The sequence below is a fragment of the Arachis ipaensis genome, chromosome B02 (assembly GCF_000816755.2).
Source record: "Arachis ipaensis cultivar K30076 chromosome B02, Araip1.1, whole genome shotgun sequence".
In the NCBI taxonomy this organism is placed as follows: Eukaryota; Viridiplantae; Streptophyta; class Magnoliopsida; order Fabales; family Fabaceae; genus Arachis; species Arachis ipaensis.
In genome coordinates this window covers 96,658,788-96,675,660 of record NC_029786.2, presented here as the reverse complement: position 1 = coordinate 96,675,660, position 16,873 = coordinate 96,658,788, and the positions used below count along the sequence as shown (strand labels likewise).

At 37.0% G+C, this 16,873-nt stretch overlaps 1 protein-coding gene across 1 annotated transcript in view; it reads right to left on the bottom strand.

Moving 5' to 3' along the window:
• LOC107628501 (transcription factor SCREAM2) overlaps window positions 16,441–16,873 on the bottom strand; it is a 2,890-nt gene continuing 2,457 nt past the window's right edge. Inside the window, exon 4 of the mRNA XM_016331148.2 lies at window positions 16,441–16,774. Within this exon, the coding sequence (XP_016186634.1) occupies window positions 16,700–16,774 (75 nt within the window). The 3' untranslated portion in view covers window positions 16,441–16,699. The remainder of the gene's footprint in view (window positions 16,775–16,873) is intronic.

Here is a 16,873-nt window from a genome sequence, read left to right as displayed (position 1 = left end):
TATATATAAATTCTTGAATAAATTAAAGTAACAAATGAATTCTAATATATATATATATATTAGATAAATTAATCTTTAAAAAAAATATTAATAAAAATTTTTAAGATAATAAATATAAATAAATTATTTTAAATTAAGATTTTTTATCTTAATTACAAGAGACTAATTTAAAAATAATATATTTATATTTGTTATTTTAAAAAATTTTATTAATAAATTTTAAAAAAAACCAATTTATCAAAAAAAAAAAAATCGCCAGACAATATTTGTCATTTTACTCTAAATTCTATCTCACAAGTTACACTTAACCTTCAACAATATTTGATTTTCAATGTTTTTTACAAAACTTCATGTCACCTCTTGAAATAGTCAACATATAATAATTCATATTCATCTATTAAACACATATATAAAACTACAAAAGATGTCAACATTATATAGATGAGGATAAGAGTGAGACGATCATTCACCACCACTACGGCACTACCACCTAGATACATCGTCTCGCGAGCGAGAGGTTGATGAGGATAATAATGGATTATTTATAGAAAAAAAAAAAAAACTTTTTATTTTACGGATGGCGAGACTATTCGTAAATTTAAATTACAAAATTATTAATATTATTACCTATAGTTTAGGCAGTATAATTAATTAATTTTTTATATTCGTGGGTAAGCATGAGCTATCTGTCTTCGTCGAATCCGACCTCCTTAAAGAAGTCGGGTATGCGATAAGGTTCATTCTCTTTATTGGGCCTTTTCACTTTATTGGGCCTGACTTATGTTCTTGGATCAGGATATGAATAGTACCCCTGCTTGAGTCCGATCTCTTTGTTTTTGAGTCGGATTCAAGCATAGAGGGAGTTGGAGACATTTAGGTCGGTATCTTCTTTTAAGTCGGAAAGCCGACGTGATTTCGAATAAAAAATCCGACGTCATTTCAGGTTGTCAACCGTCACGTCCGTTGACTTTTCACATTAACATGTGGGGGAACAGTTACATTGATAACGGCACACTCTTTTAATAAGTTGGGCTTTTTACGGTTTTTCCCCTTGTGCCTTATAAATATTTTCTCCCCTTTTTCTCTTTCTTCTTTTTTGTCTTCCTCTGTGAGCTTTCTTTCTCTCTTTCGCGCCTTCTTCGTCTTCCTCTAGCCCTTTCGTTTTCCAGCATTTGGTACCTCAAGACGTTCACTTCTCCTCCGTTGAGAACCCTTCTCCCTCCATTCTTTTCCGAAGAAAGGTTAGTTTCATACTGCTATGCTTTTTACTGTGTTTCCACTGTTATTGTGATCTCTGCTTGCTGGACTAGGTGTTTGTCGAGAGATTCTATGTAGGTTTTATATATCTTTGTTGTCGTTTTGGTGCTGTATGTATTAGGGACCTTCGGTTTTTCTTAAAAAGATTATTTCTTTGTGGCTGTGGGTTGCTCTTTTAAAGAAAACTGCCTCTTGTTTCGAACTTGTTTGTAATTATTCTTTTTCTTCTTTTGTATAATGTAGGTATACCATCTTATATGTCTCGTCCTTCTGTTTCCAAAATGTCTTCAAGGGTTCTTGAGGATTTGTTGAGATGGGTAGATACCTCAGTTCTTTGCGAAATTCCTTTAGTAGATAGTATTTTTGTGGATGAGTTTCGAAAGCACCATAGGCTCTTTAGTTCCGGAGAGGACAAGGTGAAGTACAAGTTGGTTGCCCCTGACCCAGAGGACCGAATCTGCTTTGGCAGAGTTGTAAATTCTGAATCCCCCTTCAATTTTATGTATGATTGTTTTTTTCACCCGACTTGGAGTTACATTTCCTTTTTCTAATTTTGAAACTGAAGTCCTTTTTTACTGTAGAGTTGCTCCTTCCCAATTGCATCCAAATTCTTGGGGTTTCATGAAAATCTACTAACTTATTAGTCACGAGCTTGGTTTTTTGATTTCTTTACGGATTTTTTCTTTCTGTTTCATCTTACGTAGCCTTTCAGTGCTACTTCTAATAAAAACAAGCAACAATGGGTTTTCTTCCGAGCCATTCAAGGTTCGAGAGTCTTTTCTATCTCTAACAAATCCTTCCATGATTTCAAGAATTTCTTTTTCAAAGTCTGAGCCGTAGAATGTCACCATTCCTTTTTTCTAAACGAGAGTAATGAGCCTCGCTTCCCACTATACTGGATAGAGGCAGCCTTAGTTGAAAAGTATAATTTGGTGGATTTGGATGAAGTCGAAGAGGTTGTAGTCGAATTCTTTCGAGAGGCTTGGGGATGGGCTCCAAACCTCGACACTGAAAAATTTCTGCTTGAAACTCCGAGCTTTGTCCGTATCGAGCTAGGTAGTCTTCTTTATTGTTACTATCCAGGCAATTACCCATTTTTCTGACTTGTTTTTTATGCCTTTCTATTCTTTTGTAGAAAAAATGAAAAGCGGGTCTAAAGCTTACCAGAAGGTCTAGGAGGGGAAGAGAAATGCCCGTGCCCGAGTTGCTCAGCTGCAGAAGAGTAGCAAGTCGGATACGTCCTCTCCGACCAGGTCTGATTCAAGGACGTTTTTCTCTCAGAACAAGTCGGTAAACCCTCTTCTTCCTCCTCCTCTTCCACCTCCTTCTTTAGTTCTTACTCCTCCAGTTCCTCCCTTTTTGGAGCCGACCTCTAAAAAGAGGAATACTTCGGAATCCAGCATCGTTAATATTGATGATGCTGGTTCGATTGAGTGAAGTTTTGCGAGAAGCACGTTCTTCCTCATAGCTTTATTGCTATGGATGACGCTTCTATAAAAAATCACCTTAAAGTCTTAATTTGAGGGGGGATCCCAACTGCTCGAGTATGCTCTACCCTTCTTAAGTTGTTTGAAAAGGCTCCTTTGAATGCTACACAGTATTTTTTGGAGGCCCTTCAAGCCAAGGTGGCCACTCTTAGAGAGGCTGAGAAGGGGTTGGAAGAGAAAAAAATGAATTTGGAGGCTGAGCTCTTCAAAGCTCGGGATAGAGAGAGGGAGTCTGCCGCTTCCTGTGCTTTGGCTGAGGGGTTGCTGACGAAGTCTCAAGAGAATCATGCTAGAGTTTTTAGGGAGAATCTGGAGCTGAAGAGGCAAATGGAGCAACTTAGGGAGAGTTACATAGATTTGGAGGAATCGGTTGTGGAAGGGTTGGAGGAGGTGTTTAGAGTGTTGAAGGACTAGGTTCGGGTTCTTGCTCCAGACCTTGACTTGTCTCCCCTTCATCCTGATAAGGTTGTGATTGATGGGGAGATGGTCTTTCCTCCTCGGCCTCCTACCGACTCGGAGCTGAAAACTGCTGGGCAACACTTGGTGGAATCTCCTCCCCGAGAAATTGCCACCTCCTCGGAAGTCCCTCCGAGTTCTTTGAGTCTGCCCAAGGTTGTTCCTTCCGAAGAGATTCTCCCGACCCTTCCGACTTCTGCTGCTGATCCGACCTCTTCTTCAGTTGATGACCAAAACCCTCTTATTGGCCCTATTTAGTTTTTTATAAAGGCCCGGTTTGTGGGACCCTTTTTTATGAACACTTTTATATATATTTTGAATGTTGTTGGTTTGTTTATTTCTGACTCTAATCCTTTGGAAGGGATCTTTAACAACTGCTACTATGAATGCTGATCCTTTTTTATAGGATTTTTCAACTATCCTTCGGCTTGTAGGTGTTTTAAAAAAAGATCTTTTAGCTACCGTCGAGCTATTTTGGTGGCTGTTGATGAGGCTTTTCACAAAGCCTTTTAGCATTTTATCCTTTATTCTTAGGATGTTAATAAGCTTATAAAAACTGATATATCTTCTATTTAAACTGTTTGTGAGCCTTTTGACGCCAGCCTTCGTTGAGTATCCTAGATCTTTAGGACTTGACGAGGTGAATTCTTCCATTACTTAGCACGAACGTTCAACTTGTTTTGTTATTGAATCTTTCATAACTTAGGCTATTTTTGCGATGCATTTTGATTTGCTCGGGCGTTTACCGACTTGTAGGTCGCTTACTTTCGAGTTTTATATGATCGTCTTTTATACCCTCTTTACACCAACTTATGCCTCGTCACTTCATCTTGTCGACCACATAGGTTGGGTAGCAAATTTTTGCTTTTTTTCGAGTTTAAGTCAATGCGTGTCGAAGAAATAATAATGAAACTTAAGAAAAAGAAATATTGCCATTAGTGAAACATGACTTTACAAAGATGCTTTGGCTACTAAGGGAATACAATTCATGCCCCTAGCCTCCGTTTTGATGCCTCGTTAAAACCCCTTCAGGAAAACCCTTCTCGGGAAAAAACTGTGAAGCCGGGAAAAATAGTACATCAAGGAACGGGGCACGCTTCTAGGTATAATATCTCTTTAAATTGCAAGCATGCCAGGACCTGGTGAGCTCAGCTCCATTCAGGTCGGATACCTTGTAGTAACCTTTTCCCAAGACTTTAGTTATCTTGAAAGGTCCTTTCCAGTTTTCAGCAAGCTTTCTTTCTCCCGACTTGTTCACTCTGATGTCATTTTGTATCAGGACTAAGTCGTTTGTGGTGAAACTTCTTCGAATGACTTTTTTATTGTATCTACTTGCCATCCTTTGCTTTAACACTGCTTGTCTTATTTGTGCTTGTTCTCAGACTTCTGGAAGTAATTCGAGTTCTTCTTTTTGGGCTTGAACGTTTCCGATTTCATCATAAAATTTCACCCTTGGACTTTGCTCATTATTCTCTACTAGGATCATGGCTCCTATTCCATATGAAAGTCGGAAGGGTGTTTCTCTAGTCGTGGAGTGAGGTGATGTTTTATAAGCCCATAGTACCTGAGGGAGCTCTTCAACCCAAGCTTGATGAACGAAAATTGTGTGTATGGTTTAAAATTTCACAAATGTAATCTAGTTGCAAGTATAGTTCTAAACCAACAAACAATTCCTTCAATCAAAATTTTGGTTGTCACTAAAACAAACCCCAATAAAGATAAACTGAAGTATTCAAACCTTGGGTTGTTCTCCCTAGGAATTGCAATAAAGTGTTCTTGTTATTGGCTATGAAGTATGTTTTGGGGTTTTTGAGATAAGAAACAAGGAATGTAAATGGCAAAGAAAATAAACTAACAACTAACAAAGCTCTTGGCAAGTAATGAGAATTGGAAGTCCTATCCTTATTATCATCATCAATTGTGATGAGAATTGTCCATTGCTCTACTTAGTTAACCTCTAACTATGAAGGAAAGTCAAGTGGATATAATCAACTTGAGTCCACAAGTCCTAGTCAAATCATAATGAAAGACTAGCTTTAGTAGCATTCAAGTCAATTAGCAACTTCTAATTATCAATCAACAAAAGAGTTTGATAACTCAAGAGTCACCAATTACTCAACCAAAGCCAAGAGAAGAAAGATCTAACTCATAACTAAAAGAAGCATTTCATCAAACACATAAAATGCAATAAAGGTAAACAACATGAATTGCAAGAATTAAAGGAACTACAACTAATCAAAGCAAGAGATCAACAATAGAAGACTAAAGCAAACATAAAAGACAAGGAAATCATAAATCGCATTGAAAGGAAAAGGAGATCTACAAAAGAATTCATAAACTACAACTAACAATACAAAGGAACTACAAGAGAAGTAGAATGCTACAACTACAAGAGAACAATTAAAGATGAAAAAGGAAAATTAAGACAAAAGAAGAAGTAGATCTAGATCTAAACTAAGAACCCTAATTTAGAGAGAGGAGAGAGCTTCTCTCTCTAGAAACTAACTAAAGCATGATCAAAACTAAACTATGTGCTAATGTGTTGATCCCTTTTTGAATTATGCCTCTAATAGCCTCAGAATTGAGTTGGATCTGGGCCTGGGAAGCCCAGAAATCGCCCCCAGCAGATTCACTTTAAGTGGGTCACGTGCGAGCACCGACGCATACGCATGGGTCACGCGTAAGCGTCACTTGACAATTTTCTATCCACGCGTACGCGTCATATCACACGTATGCGTCGCCATTCAACTTCACATTCCACACGTGCGCATCTGCTGCGCGTGCTCGCCGATCTTAGCATCCTAAATCCTTGATTTTTCACGTGTTCTCCATTTTGCATGCTTTCCTCTTCAATCCCTTGATCCATTCCTAGCCTTTTCAACCTGAATTCACTAACAAACATATCAAGGCATCTAGTGGAATTAAACGTAAATTAAATTTAGCTAATTAAAGGTCTAAAAAGCATGTTTTTACACTTAAGCATAAATTAGGAGACAATCATGAAACCATGCCATTTCATTGAATAAATGTGAGAAAAAGGTGATAAAATTCCCTAAATTAAGCACAAGATAAACCCTAAAAATGGGGTGTATCAAAGCTCCCTTCGCCTCCTGCAACCTCTTTTTTAACCCTGCTAATATAACTTTATTGGCGGATTCAGCTTGCCTATTGGCTTGAGGATACTCTACTGATGTGAATTGATGCTTGATCTTCATACTGGCCACCAGATTTTTGAATGTTGTGTCAGTGAACTGTGTACCATTATCTGTGGTAATGGAGTGAGGGACTCCAAATCGGGTAATGATATTCTTGTACAGGAACCTCCGACTTCTTTGAGTTGACATGGTAGTCAGCGGCTCCACTTCTATCAACTTGGTGAAGTATTCCACTCCCACAATCAGGTATTTGACCTGCCCAGGAGCTTGGGAAAAGGGTCCGAGTAGGTCCAATCCCCATTTCGCAAAAGGCCAGGGAGAGGTCACGCTAATGAGCTCTTCGGGGGAATGACGTGGAAGTTCTCATGCATCTGACAAGGTTGAAACTTTTCACGAAGTCAGTGGCGTCCTTTTGTAAGGTCGGCCAGAAAAACTCAGCTCGGATCACCTTCCTGGCTAAAGACCTTGCTTCGAGATGATTCCCACAAATGCCGTTGTGCACTTCTTCCAAGACTTCCTCTATCTTGGAAGTCGGAACGCACTTTAACAATGGCATAGATATCCCTCTTTTATAAGGAAAGTTTTGTACCAAAGTGTAGTTTTGTGCTTCCTTAAGTTTCTTGGCTTCCTTTTGATCATGGAGAGTATTTTGTATCAAACTTCTTTTATTTTCTCCAGGTTTGGTACTTGCTAGCTTGGAGAGGGCCTCGGCTCTGCTGTTGAGTTCCCAAGTTATGTGCCTAACCTTGGTTTCTTGAAATTGCCTAAGATGCTCAAGTGTTTTCTCCAAGTACCTTTTCATATTAGGATCCTTTGCCTGGTACTCTCCATTGATCTTAGAAGTTACTACCTGGGAGTCACTAAAGACTACTACCTTGGTCGCACCAACTTCTTTGGCGAGTTTCAACCCTGTGATTAAGGCCTCATATTCAGCATGGTTTTTGGAAGCAGGGAATTCGAACTTCAAGGAGACTTCTATTTGAGTCCCATCGTCATTCACTAAGATGATGCCAGCGCCGCTTCTGACTTTATTAGAGGATCCAACCACATAAAGGATCCAGGTCGTAGAGGCTTCACTTTTGTCACCTGTGTATTCTGCCAAGAAGTCAGTAAGGCAGTGGGTTTTAATCGCTATCCGAGTTTGTATTTCAAGTCGAATTTGGATAGCTCTATAGCCCATTGAACCATACGACCTGCGATGTCTGTTTTTTGAAGGATTTGTTTCATGGGCTAGTTCTTTCGGACTCTTATGGTGTGAGCCTGAAAGTAAGGTCGGAGTCTTCTGGACGCCAGAATTAAGACATATGCAAATTTTTCTATCTTTTGATACCTTAATTCGGGTCCTTGTAAGACTTTGCTGGTGAAATAAACTGGATGTTGTTCGACCTCATCTTCTCAAACTAAGGCTAATGCTACTACTTTCTCAGCGACAGCTAGGTATAGCACGAGGTCCTCTCCTGCTTTAGGCTGGGTAAGGATTGGTGGCTGACTCAAGAACTTCTTGAATTCTTAGAAAACTTCTTCACACTCAAGGGTCCATTCAAATTGGCACCATTTTCTTAGTAGAGAAAAAAGTGGCAAGGATCTTAGGGCCAATCCTCCCAAAAATCTAGATAGAGCTGCAAGTCGACCGTTCAACTGTTGGACTTCTTTTACGCAGGTTGGGCTTCTCATTTATAAGATAGCTCTACACTTGTAAGGGTTAGCCTCAATCCCCCTTTGTGTGAGCATAAAACCCAGGAATTTTCCTGCCTCCACTGCGAAAGTACATTTGGTGGGATGTCTTCTTATGTTGTTGAAGATTTGTGAGAGGTCGGCTAGGAGGCAGGTCTCATCTGTGGTTTTTACTAACATATCGTCCACATAGACTTCCATTAAGCTTTCGAGATGGGGTGCGAACATCTTGTTCATCAGCTTTTGATATGTGGCCCCTGCGTTCTTTAATCTAAACTGCATAACTATGTAGTAGTAGTTTGCTTTGGGTGTGATAAACGATATCTTTTTCTGGTCTGACCTATACATCGGGATTTGATTATATCCCGAGTACGCATCCATGAATGACAGGTACTAGTATCCTAAGGAAGAATCCAATAAAAAATCAATGTTGGGCAGGGGATACGAGTCCTTGGGACATGCTTTGTTAAGATCGGTGTAATCGACACACATCATCTACTTCCCATTTTGCTTTTTCACCAGTACCACGTTCGCTAACCATGTCGAGTACTTAACTTCCCTTATGAATACGGCTTCTAGGAGAGCTTGAACTTGTTCTTCGACCACCTGGGCTCGTTCGGGTCTGAGCTTTCGACGCCTTTGTTGAACAAGTCGGGACCCAGAATAGACAGCTAGCTTGTGCTTCATGAGCTCGGGGTCTATTCCAGGCATATCGGAGGCTTTACAGGCGAAGAGGTCGGAGTTATCTTATAGGAGTTTTATGAGATCGGTCTTCAATCCCGTTTTCACATTAGCTCCGATGTTGGTATTCTTTCTGACTTCTTCCCCGATTTGGACCTCTTATGTCTTCCCTTTGGGTTGTGATCGTAGCTCTTCTCTTCTTCGGGCTCCTCCGAGTTAAATGGCATTGACCTCTTTACCTTTGCCTCATAGGTTCAAGTTTTCGTGATAGCATTTTTTTGCTAACTTTTGATCTCCTTTGATGGTAGCGATCCCTTCCTGTGTTGGGAATTTCATGCAAAGGTGGGGAGTAGAGACGACTGCTCCCAACCAGTTTAGGGTTGTCCTACCAATCAGGGCGTTATAGGCTGAAGTTACATCGACGACGATGAAATCGATATTTAAGGATTTGGACTTCGGTCCTTTTCCAAAAGTTGTATATAGGGAGATGAAGCCCAATGGTTTGATGGGAGCATTTCCTAATTCGAAGAGAGTATCTGGATAGGCTTTTAAATCCTTCTCGTCCAACTCCAGCTTATCAAATGCTGTCTTAAACAGTATATCGGCTGAGCTGCCTTGGTCTACCAGGTTCTGTGCAAGTGAGCGTTGGAGAGAATCATGGTAATTACTACCGGGTCTTCGTGTCTGGGTACAATGCCCTATCCATCCTCTCTGGTGAAGGAGATTGTCGGGAGGTCGGGTCTATCATTCCCGACTTGGTAGACATCTTTTAAATGTCTCTTCCGAGATGACTTGGTCAGCCCCCCTCCAGCGAATCCTCCCGTTATCATGTGAACGTGTCGTTCTGGAGTCTGCGGGGGTGGACCTCTCCGGTCAAGGTCTTCGTCGTCTCTTTTCCTTTTTTTGTGATTGTCCGACCTTTCCATGAGATATCTGTCCAACCGACCTTCCCTAGCCAAATTTTCTATCACATTTTTTAGGTCGTAACAATCATTTGTTGAATGTCTGTACAGGTTGTGGTACTCACAATACTCGTTACGGCTTCCACCCTTTTTGTTTTTTATCAGACGCGGGGGAGGGAGCCTCTCGGTGTGACAAATTTTCCTGTAAACGTCAACGAGAGAAACTCGTAACGGAGTATAATTGTGGTACCTTCTGGGCTTCTCGGGTCCGACTTCTTCTTTTTTCTTGGGCTCCTTCTGTTTTTCCTTTGGCTGGTGAGGGTGCCCTAGTCGCCAACTCGGCTATCATAACTTGACATTTTCTTCCATGTTGATATACTTTTCAGCTCGCTCTTGTACATCGTTCAAAGAAGTCAAGTGCCTTTTCAAGATGGACTGGGAAAATGGTCCTTCTCGGAGACCATTGACCAGTCCCATTATTACCGCCTCAGTAGGCAGGTTTTGAATTTCCAAGCATGTTTTGTTGAACCTCTCCATGTAGTCTCTCAGGGGCTCCCCGACCTCTTGTTTGACCCCGAGTAGGCTGGGTGCATGCTTAACCTTATCTTTCTGAATTGAAAACCGTGTGAGGAACTTGCGCGTAAGGTCGTCGAAGCTGGTAACCGACCTGGGGGGTAGGCTATCAAACCACTTCATGGCCGCTTTTGTCAAGGTCGTCAGGAAGGCCTTGCAGTGAGTAGCATCTGATGCATCAGCCAAGTACATCCGACTTTTGAAGTAGCTGAGGTGATGCTTTGGGTTGGTTGTCCCATCATATAGATTCATGTCAGGGCTCTTAAAGTTTCTGGGAACTTTAGCCCGCATGATATCCTTAGTGAAAGGATCCTCTCCCCCAAGTGGGATATCTTCCCGAGTTGTGCGGGAATCCTTGCTCCGAAAGTTAGATTCTAACTTTGAGAGCTTCTCCTCCAGCTCTTTCCGCCGTCTGATCTCCTTCCTTAGGCTCCTTTCTGCCTCGCGCTATCGCTCTAATTCCTGCTCTAGTTGCTCAAGTCGACCCTGATGTCCATGCAGCAATCCCATGAGGTCGGTGCTATGAGGTTATTCTTCCCTTTCAGGGAAACGAACCTCGGAGGGGATTCTTCTTTGATGTTGGTCGCCAGAAGGACCTTCACCATGTGGTTCCTGCATAATTAGAGGAGGTATTGCTAGTGCTTGATCGTTGTTGATCATGTCTTAGTATTCTTGATCTGACTCAGATGTTGTACATTCGTCTTCATACTGATCGTCTGCTATGTAGTGCTAGATCTCAGGTCTCTGGTAACGGCGCCAATGTTCCGAGGATTACCTAAAACCGGATGATGATTGAGCTTATTTGTAAGGCCCAAGCATTCAAGGAAGGTGGTCTTTGACTTGTCCTACGTCAGGGAGCCGCCGTCCGAGTTGTGTGTTTGAAAGGATGGGGGGTGGTACCTGCAAGACACTCCAATGCCTAAGTCAGCAAGGGGTTAAGTAGGTTTAAGTATATTGGGACATAAATATACCTGAGTGTGTCAGAGTATTTATAGGAGATGAGCTAATAACCACCGTTGAAGTAGTTCCACTTCTTATGGTGGATAACCGCCTCTTTATCTTAGGGTTGTTGAGATTTCTCTTCTAAAAATAGGTGAAAGATTCGGGGAAGTAGTTACTTTCGTGAGTAAGCATGAGCTCCCCGTTTTCGTCGAATCCGACCTCGTTAAAGAAGTCATGTGTGCGATAAGATCCATTCTCTTTGTTGGACCTTTTCGCTTTACTGGGCCTGACTTATGTTCTTGAGTCAGAATATGAACAATAACATTATTAGTAAATTAACAACTGAAAAAGTGAAACTATAACAAAAAAATGATTATCTTGCATATTAAATAATTGAATACATGTATTAGAATATCATACATTAAATATAATATTAACCAACAAAACAAAAGACATGATAATAAATATATTTACATGCATAAATTCAGATATGCATGACATGAGTTACAAAATGGTGGAATTTATAATTTCATGAAAATGTGAGCCATCAGCCACATTCTTAGAAGGGAATTAAGGGATCTTAGTATTTTAAAGGATTCATAATATAAAACCAAACTAATGTTTTTATAATGGAAATTATATTAAAATTAAATTCTAATAAAATATTACATACTAGTTGATAAATATCCTTAACACAGTTGTTAACAAAAACTCACATGACATATAATGTGACATTGTGACCTCCCTATTATTACAAGTGAAGATTTGTAAAACAGTAATTGTTAGGTAGGAAGTTCTGTAATAATTATTTTCCTTATATTTTCCCTAATTTCTGGTATGTTCTATCACTGTGGTAACTACCTCTACGGCTTCCTAAATCTCAACCTAGCCGACAAATCTATGCAGCTCCATAATTGTAAAATAGACATTTTATTGAAACCTAAACAAACATGGGGCCGCAATTTATTAATGGTTTAGATAAGAATTTAATAAGTTGCTTTACATATATACATGGCTAGGCTTTTTTCTCTTAAATAAGGTTTAAAGATTATATTTTTTTTTCTCAATATAACTATCACTTTATATTTTAGCTTCATTGAACAATTAAAAAATGACCGTTATTTTAAAAAGAAAAAATATTATAATTGAGAAAAAAAATTCTCTCTCAATAAATCCAGTACACTTATTTTCGATTGGACTAAATTTTAATTTAATTTCTAATATTTCAATCATTTTATTTTAATTTCAAAAAGTTTAAACAAATTTAATGTTATCCCACACTTTTAAATTTGGTATAAATAATTAATAGAGTGGGTGACGTGAACTTTAACAACATTTTCAATTAAGTCATATCTTATTATTTTCATGTATTAGAGAAACATAATCAAAACTATCTTGTAACACCTTCTCTTTTTATTCTCCTTTTCGTATAAAATCTCAAACCATATCAATTAATCATCAACACTTCAAATATCTAAAAAAGAAATATTTATATTAGTGATTATTGAAAAATCAATTTTATTTACGTACTAAAATTGAATGTTATTACATTTTCAATATATTAATTGTTTGTGCCATATTTAATATTGACATAATATTAAACCCGTTTAAAATTTTTTGGAACTAAAATAAGACATTTGAAACATTAAATACTAAATTAAATTTAACCCAAACATTATCGCTCAAAATAATAGTTTACCTAAAAAAAAAATTTTTTTTCTCTTTTATCTCAATCAATTAAGCACGAACTCACTCATCAGTGAGCAACACCAAGTCACCAAGGTTTTGTTATGATTTTGTACTACAGGGCTCAAAGCCCAAAATATATATAAGATACTAGACACTAACCCAAAACAAATGGGACAAGTGACATGAGCAAAATAAACATTACTAGACAAAAACAAAAAAGAAACAAATCCAGATACACAATGTAACTTGTGACAAAACCTACAGAGTGGAATAATGTCCAAAAAAAGATAAACAACAACAATAACAACAGAGTGTCATGTGTGTGATTATTGATATATTTAGTAATTTATTCTCTGTATATATCAATGAAATAGTTGTAAGTCTAGTTAATTATTTGCGTTTCTTCATTATTGTAATAATGTGAGGGATGTATTGTTCCTAGGGACCCATAGTAAACTTTTGTTTTATTGTTTAGTGCGCTATTGTTTAAGTTAACACCTTTTTTTTTTATTTCATACATACAGTTTAATTTGTATTATTGACATTTTAATTTATCGTTTTAATGTAATTACTATTTATTTTATGATTTGTATAATAGTGAATTTTTTTAAAAAAAAATCGAACTCAAGGTTATGAGCATATAATATATTTAAGCGGGTATGAAAAAAATTGGATGCAAATAATTTCCAAGTACTATCTTTCAGTAATCACAGATAAATTGGATGCAAATAATTTCATCACATGGCGTCATTCAGCCACCATTACAGTTGAATCTCAAAATCTTGGAGATCATTTTCACAAGGATAAAGTTCTTAGACAATTCACTGATTCTACTGATGCCACTAAACCAGGAAAGATTGAATCTGAAGATTATAAAGAATGAAAGTTGCAAGATCTTTCATTATAGACATGGCTTCTTGCTTATTAATAAATCCGAGAGTCTTGTTGCATTTCAAATGTTACAAGAAACTACTAGAAAATCAAACTGGATGTATAACAAAATCTATACAAACTGATCATGGTTCTGAGTTTTTATCAAATACTTTTAGATCTTTTCTCTTGGATTGTTGCATTTCACATAGACTAGCTTGTCCTTACACACACCAACAGCAGAGTAGTGTTGAAAGAAAACATAAGCATATCACAGAAATTAGATTATCTCTTTTGGCCACAACTGGTTTACCTTTAAAATTTTGGGAATATGCCTTTATTACTGTTGTACATCTTATTAACAGATTACCAACTCCTCTCTTGAACAATTCTTCATCATTTGAGGCTTTGCATAATAAAGAACTAGATTATACAACTCTCAAAGTATTTGATTGTGCTTTTTATCCGTACCTCTGATCATATAACAAATTATGTCTATTTTTGGGGTATGATAGTCAACATAGAGGGTATAAGTGTTTATCTTCAAATGATCAATTATATATGTAGGCATGTTCTCTTTGATGAAAGGAAGTTTCCATATTCTATCATGTTCCCTACTAACCAGAATACTTCTCAAACAAATGCTACTAATAATGATTCTGTGCAGGTCATAAATATTTCTTTTAACACTAATTCTATTGATCACCTCCATATTAAACAACCTCAACTCCCATCTTCTGACCCTCATATATTATCCTCATCCACACACATGACACAAGCCTCATCTTTAAAATCAACACCTATAGTACATACTACATCAGAAACAATACCTATCAATTCTTTAAAACAGCATCATAGAAATTCAACTACCAGTGTCACCACCTTCCCAAATTATACCAACGCAACCTCCCCCACTTCCAACCCTACCCCCTCTTCCAACTAATACACATAAAATCATTACCAGATCTAAATCAATTAAACCTGCAAACTCTGCACTAACTGTGGTTACTGATGTTAATGATGATCCTGAATTACTATATCATATACCTAAGAATGCTACTGAAGCTCTCAAGCATCCTCACTGGACTCATGCTAGAGCAAGAATACAAGGCTCTTTAGAAAAACTGAAATTTCTATTACTCTTCTTCTAGCATATGTAGATGATATTTTACTCACAGGAGATAATCCACATGAATTGCAGACTCTAATTCAACAGCTCAATACATTTTTTTCTCTTAAAGATTTAGAAAAATTTAACTATTTTCTTGGATTGGAGGCTACATACCATGGTGACAATCAGATTTTTCTTCATCAAAGAAAGTGCATCAAGGATTTGTTAGAAAAGCAAAGGTGTCAACATCGAATACTGTACTAACTCCGATGGTTACATCTACAAAATTACATATTAATGATTCAGAACAGTTTGATGACCCAAAATTGTATAAGTCTATTACGAGAGCTCTTCAATATCTTACTCTGACCAGATCAGATATCACCTATTCAGTACACAAAGTTTGTCAATTTATGCATTCTCCAACTGTCAACTAATGAAAAACAATCAAGAGAATTCTAAGATACATTAAAGGTACAATAGATCAGTAGTTGTTATTTTCTAAAAACACTGACTTGAGGTTACTTTCCTTTTCAAATGCAAATTGGAGAGCTGATGTTGATGCTAGAAAGTCTATCACAGGGTACTGTGTCTATCTTGGATCAAATCTTATAGCTTGGAAGAATAATTATGTAAAGAGAGAAGGTGAAGAAAATAAAGAAAAAAATCAACAATCAGTAAAAATTATGAAATGTGTACAACAAGCAAATAGGAGAGAGTTTGATTAGTTAGTATTTTGTTTAAATAATAGAAAGTAGTTAGTTTTATAGCTATATATATAAAAAATTTATGGTGTAGTCAATAAATATAATTCATTTCTATTAATTCTAATCATAAAACATTACTCAAAATCACTTCTTACTTTTCTGCACTCATATCTCAGCAAGCTTAACATTTTGCTGTAAAATTTGTCTTAAACTTTTTGTTGTATCAATTTAATCAACTCATATTGAATAAACTTCACAAACGTATTTCCATGAATAGTTTCTTTATCATTAAATTTAACAGTAATAATATCTTCCATTATATTTACATACAAAATTTGAAATAAATTCGACGGTAATTTATGTTTTTCCTGTAGTGATATCGTCCAAGTAATAGCTGATCAAACTACTATAGATAGAATTAGATAATAGATATTATTAAAACTATGTAGAATAAATAAAAAATTTGTATTGTAATATTAGGAAAGTGAATATGTGAATTGTGAAATGCCTTAAGACATTTCTTCTTCTTGAATCATTTTCTTTTCTATCAGATGGTTTTTTTATTTTTAATTTCCTAATTCTAGTAAATCCATTTTCTACACCTACCGTTACGCAATATTGATTACCTATAGTTTCACCAAACATGAAAAACCGGACAAATCAATTCTTCATATAATGAAGCAATGTCACATGTAACGTGAGGGCTAATACTATTGAAGAGGCATTTTACATTTTAGCATAGAATATTCTTATTTCTTTTGAATCCCGCTAGGGAATAAGGAGCCAATGGAATAAGTATACAATGTGCACAATAGGCTGAATCTTTTTAATACAAGAAGTAACCATCTGCTATCGTACAAATTTGAACATTCATAGTAAAATACTACTAATTTATCAAACACAATACATTTATACTATCTAAAATAACCATCCGAATATCAAGAATAATAAACATCTGATATTAATTTAATTTTAATTTGAAATTAACCCTATTGTATGCATTATGCGGCACATATATTGACTCCATATACTTCCTCATTTCTTTTTTAATAAAACATATAATATTACTATCACTTATTAGATTCTTTCACTTGGATACGTAAGTTTTACATTTAAAACGAGATTATAGAAAAGGAGTGGGACAAAACAAAAGGGCTACATTATTTTTTTTCTTTCCGCATTTTTGTGTTGATCTTTAATTCATGTTATTGATTGCTTGCAACACTGCTTGTTTTACCACTTGCGCATCGATGCTCTCCTGATCTTGACCCTGCAAAAAGTATCAAACAAATTTTAATTTGTAGGTGTTAGTAAAAAAAAAAAGGAAAAAAAAAAAGAAAAAAGAAAGAAGGAAGAAGGAGAAAGAAAC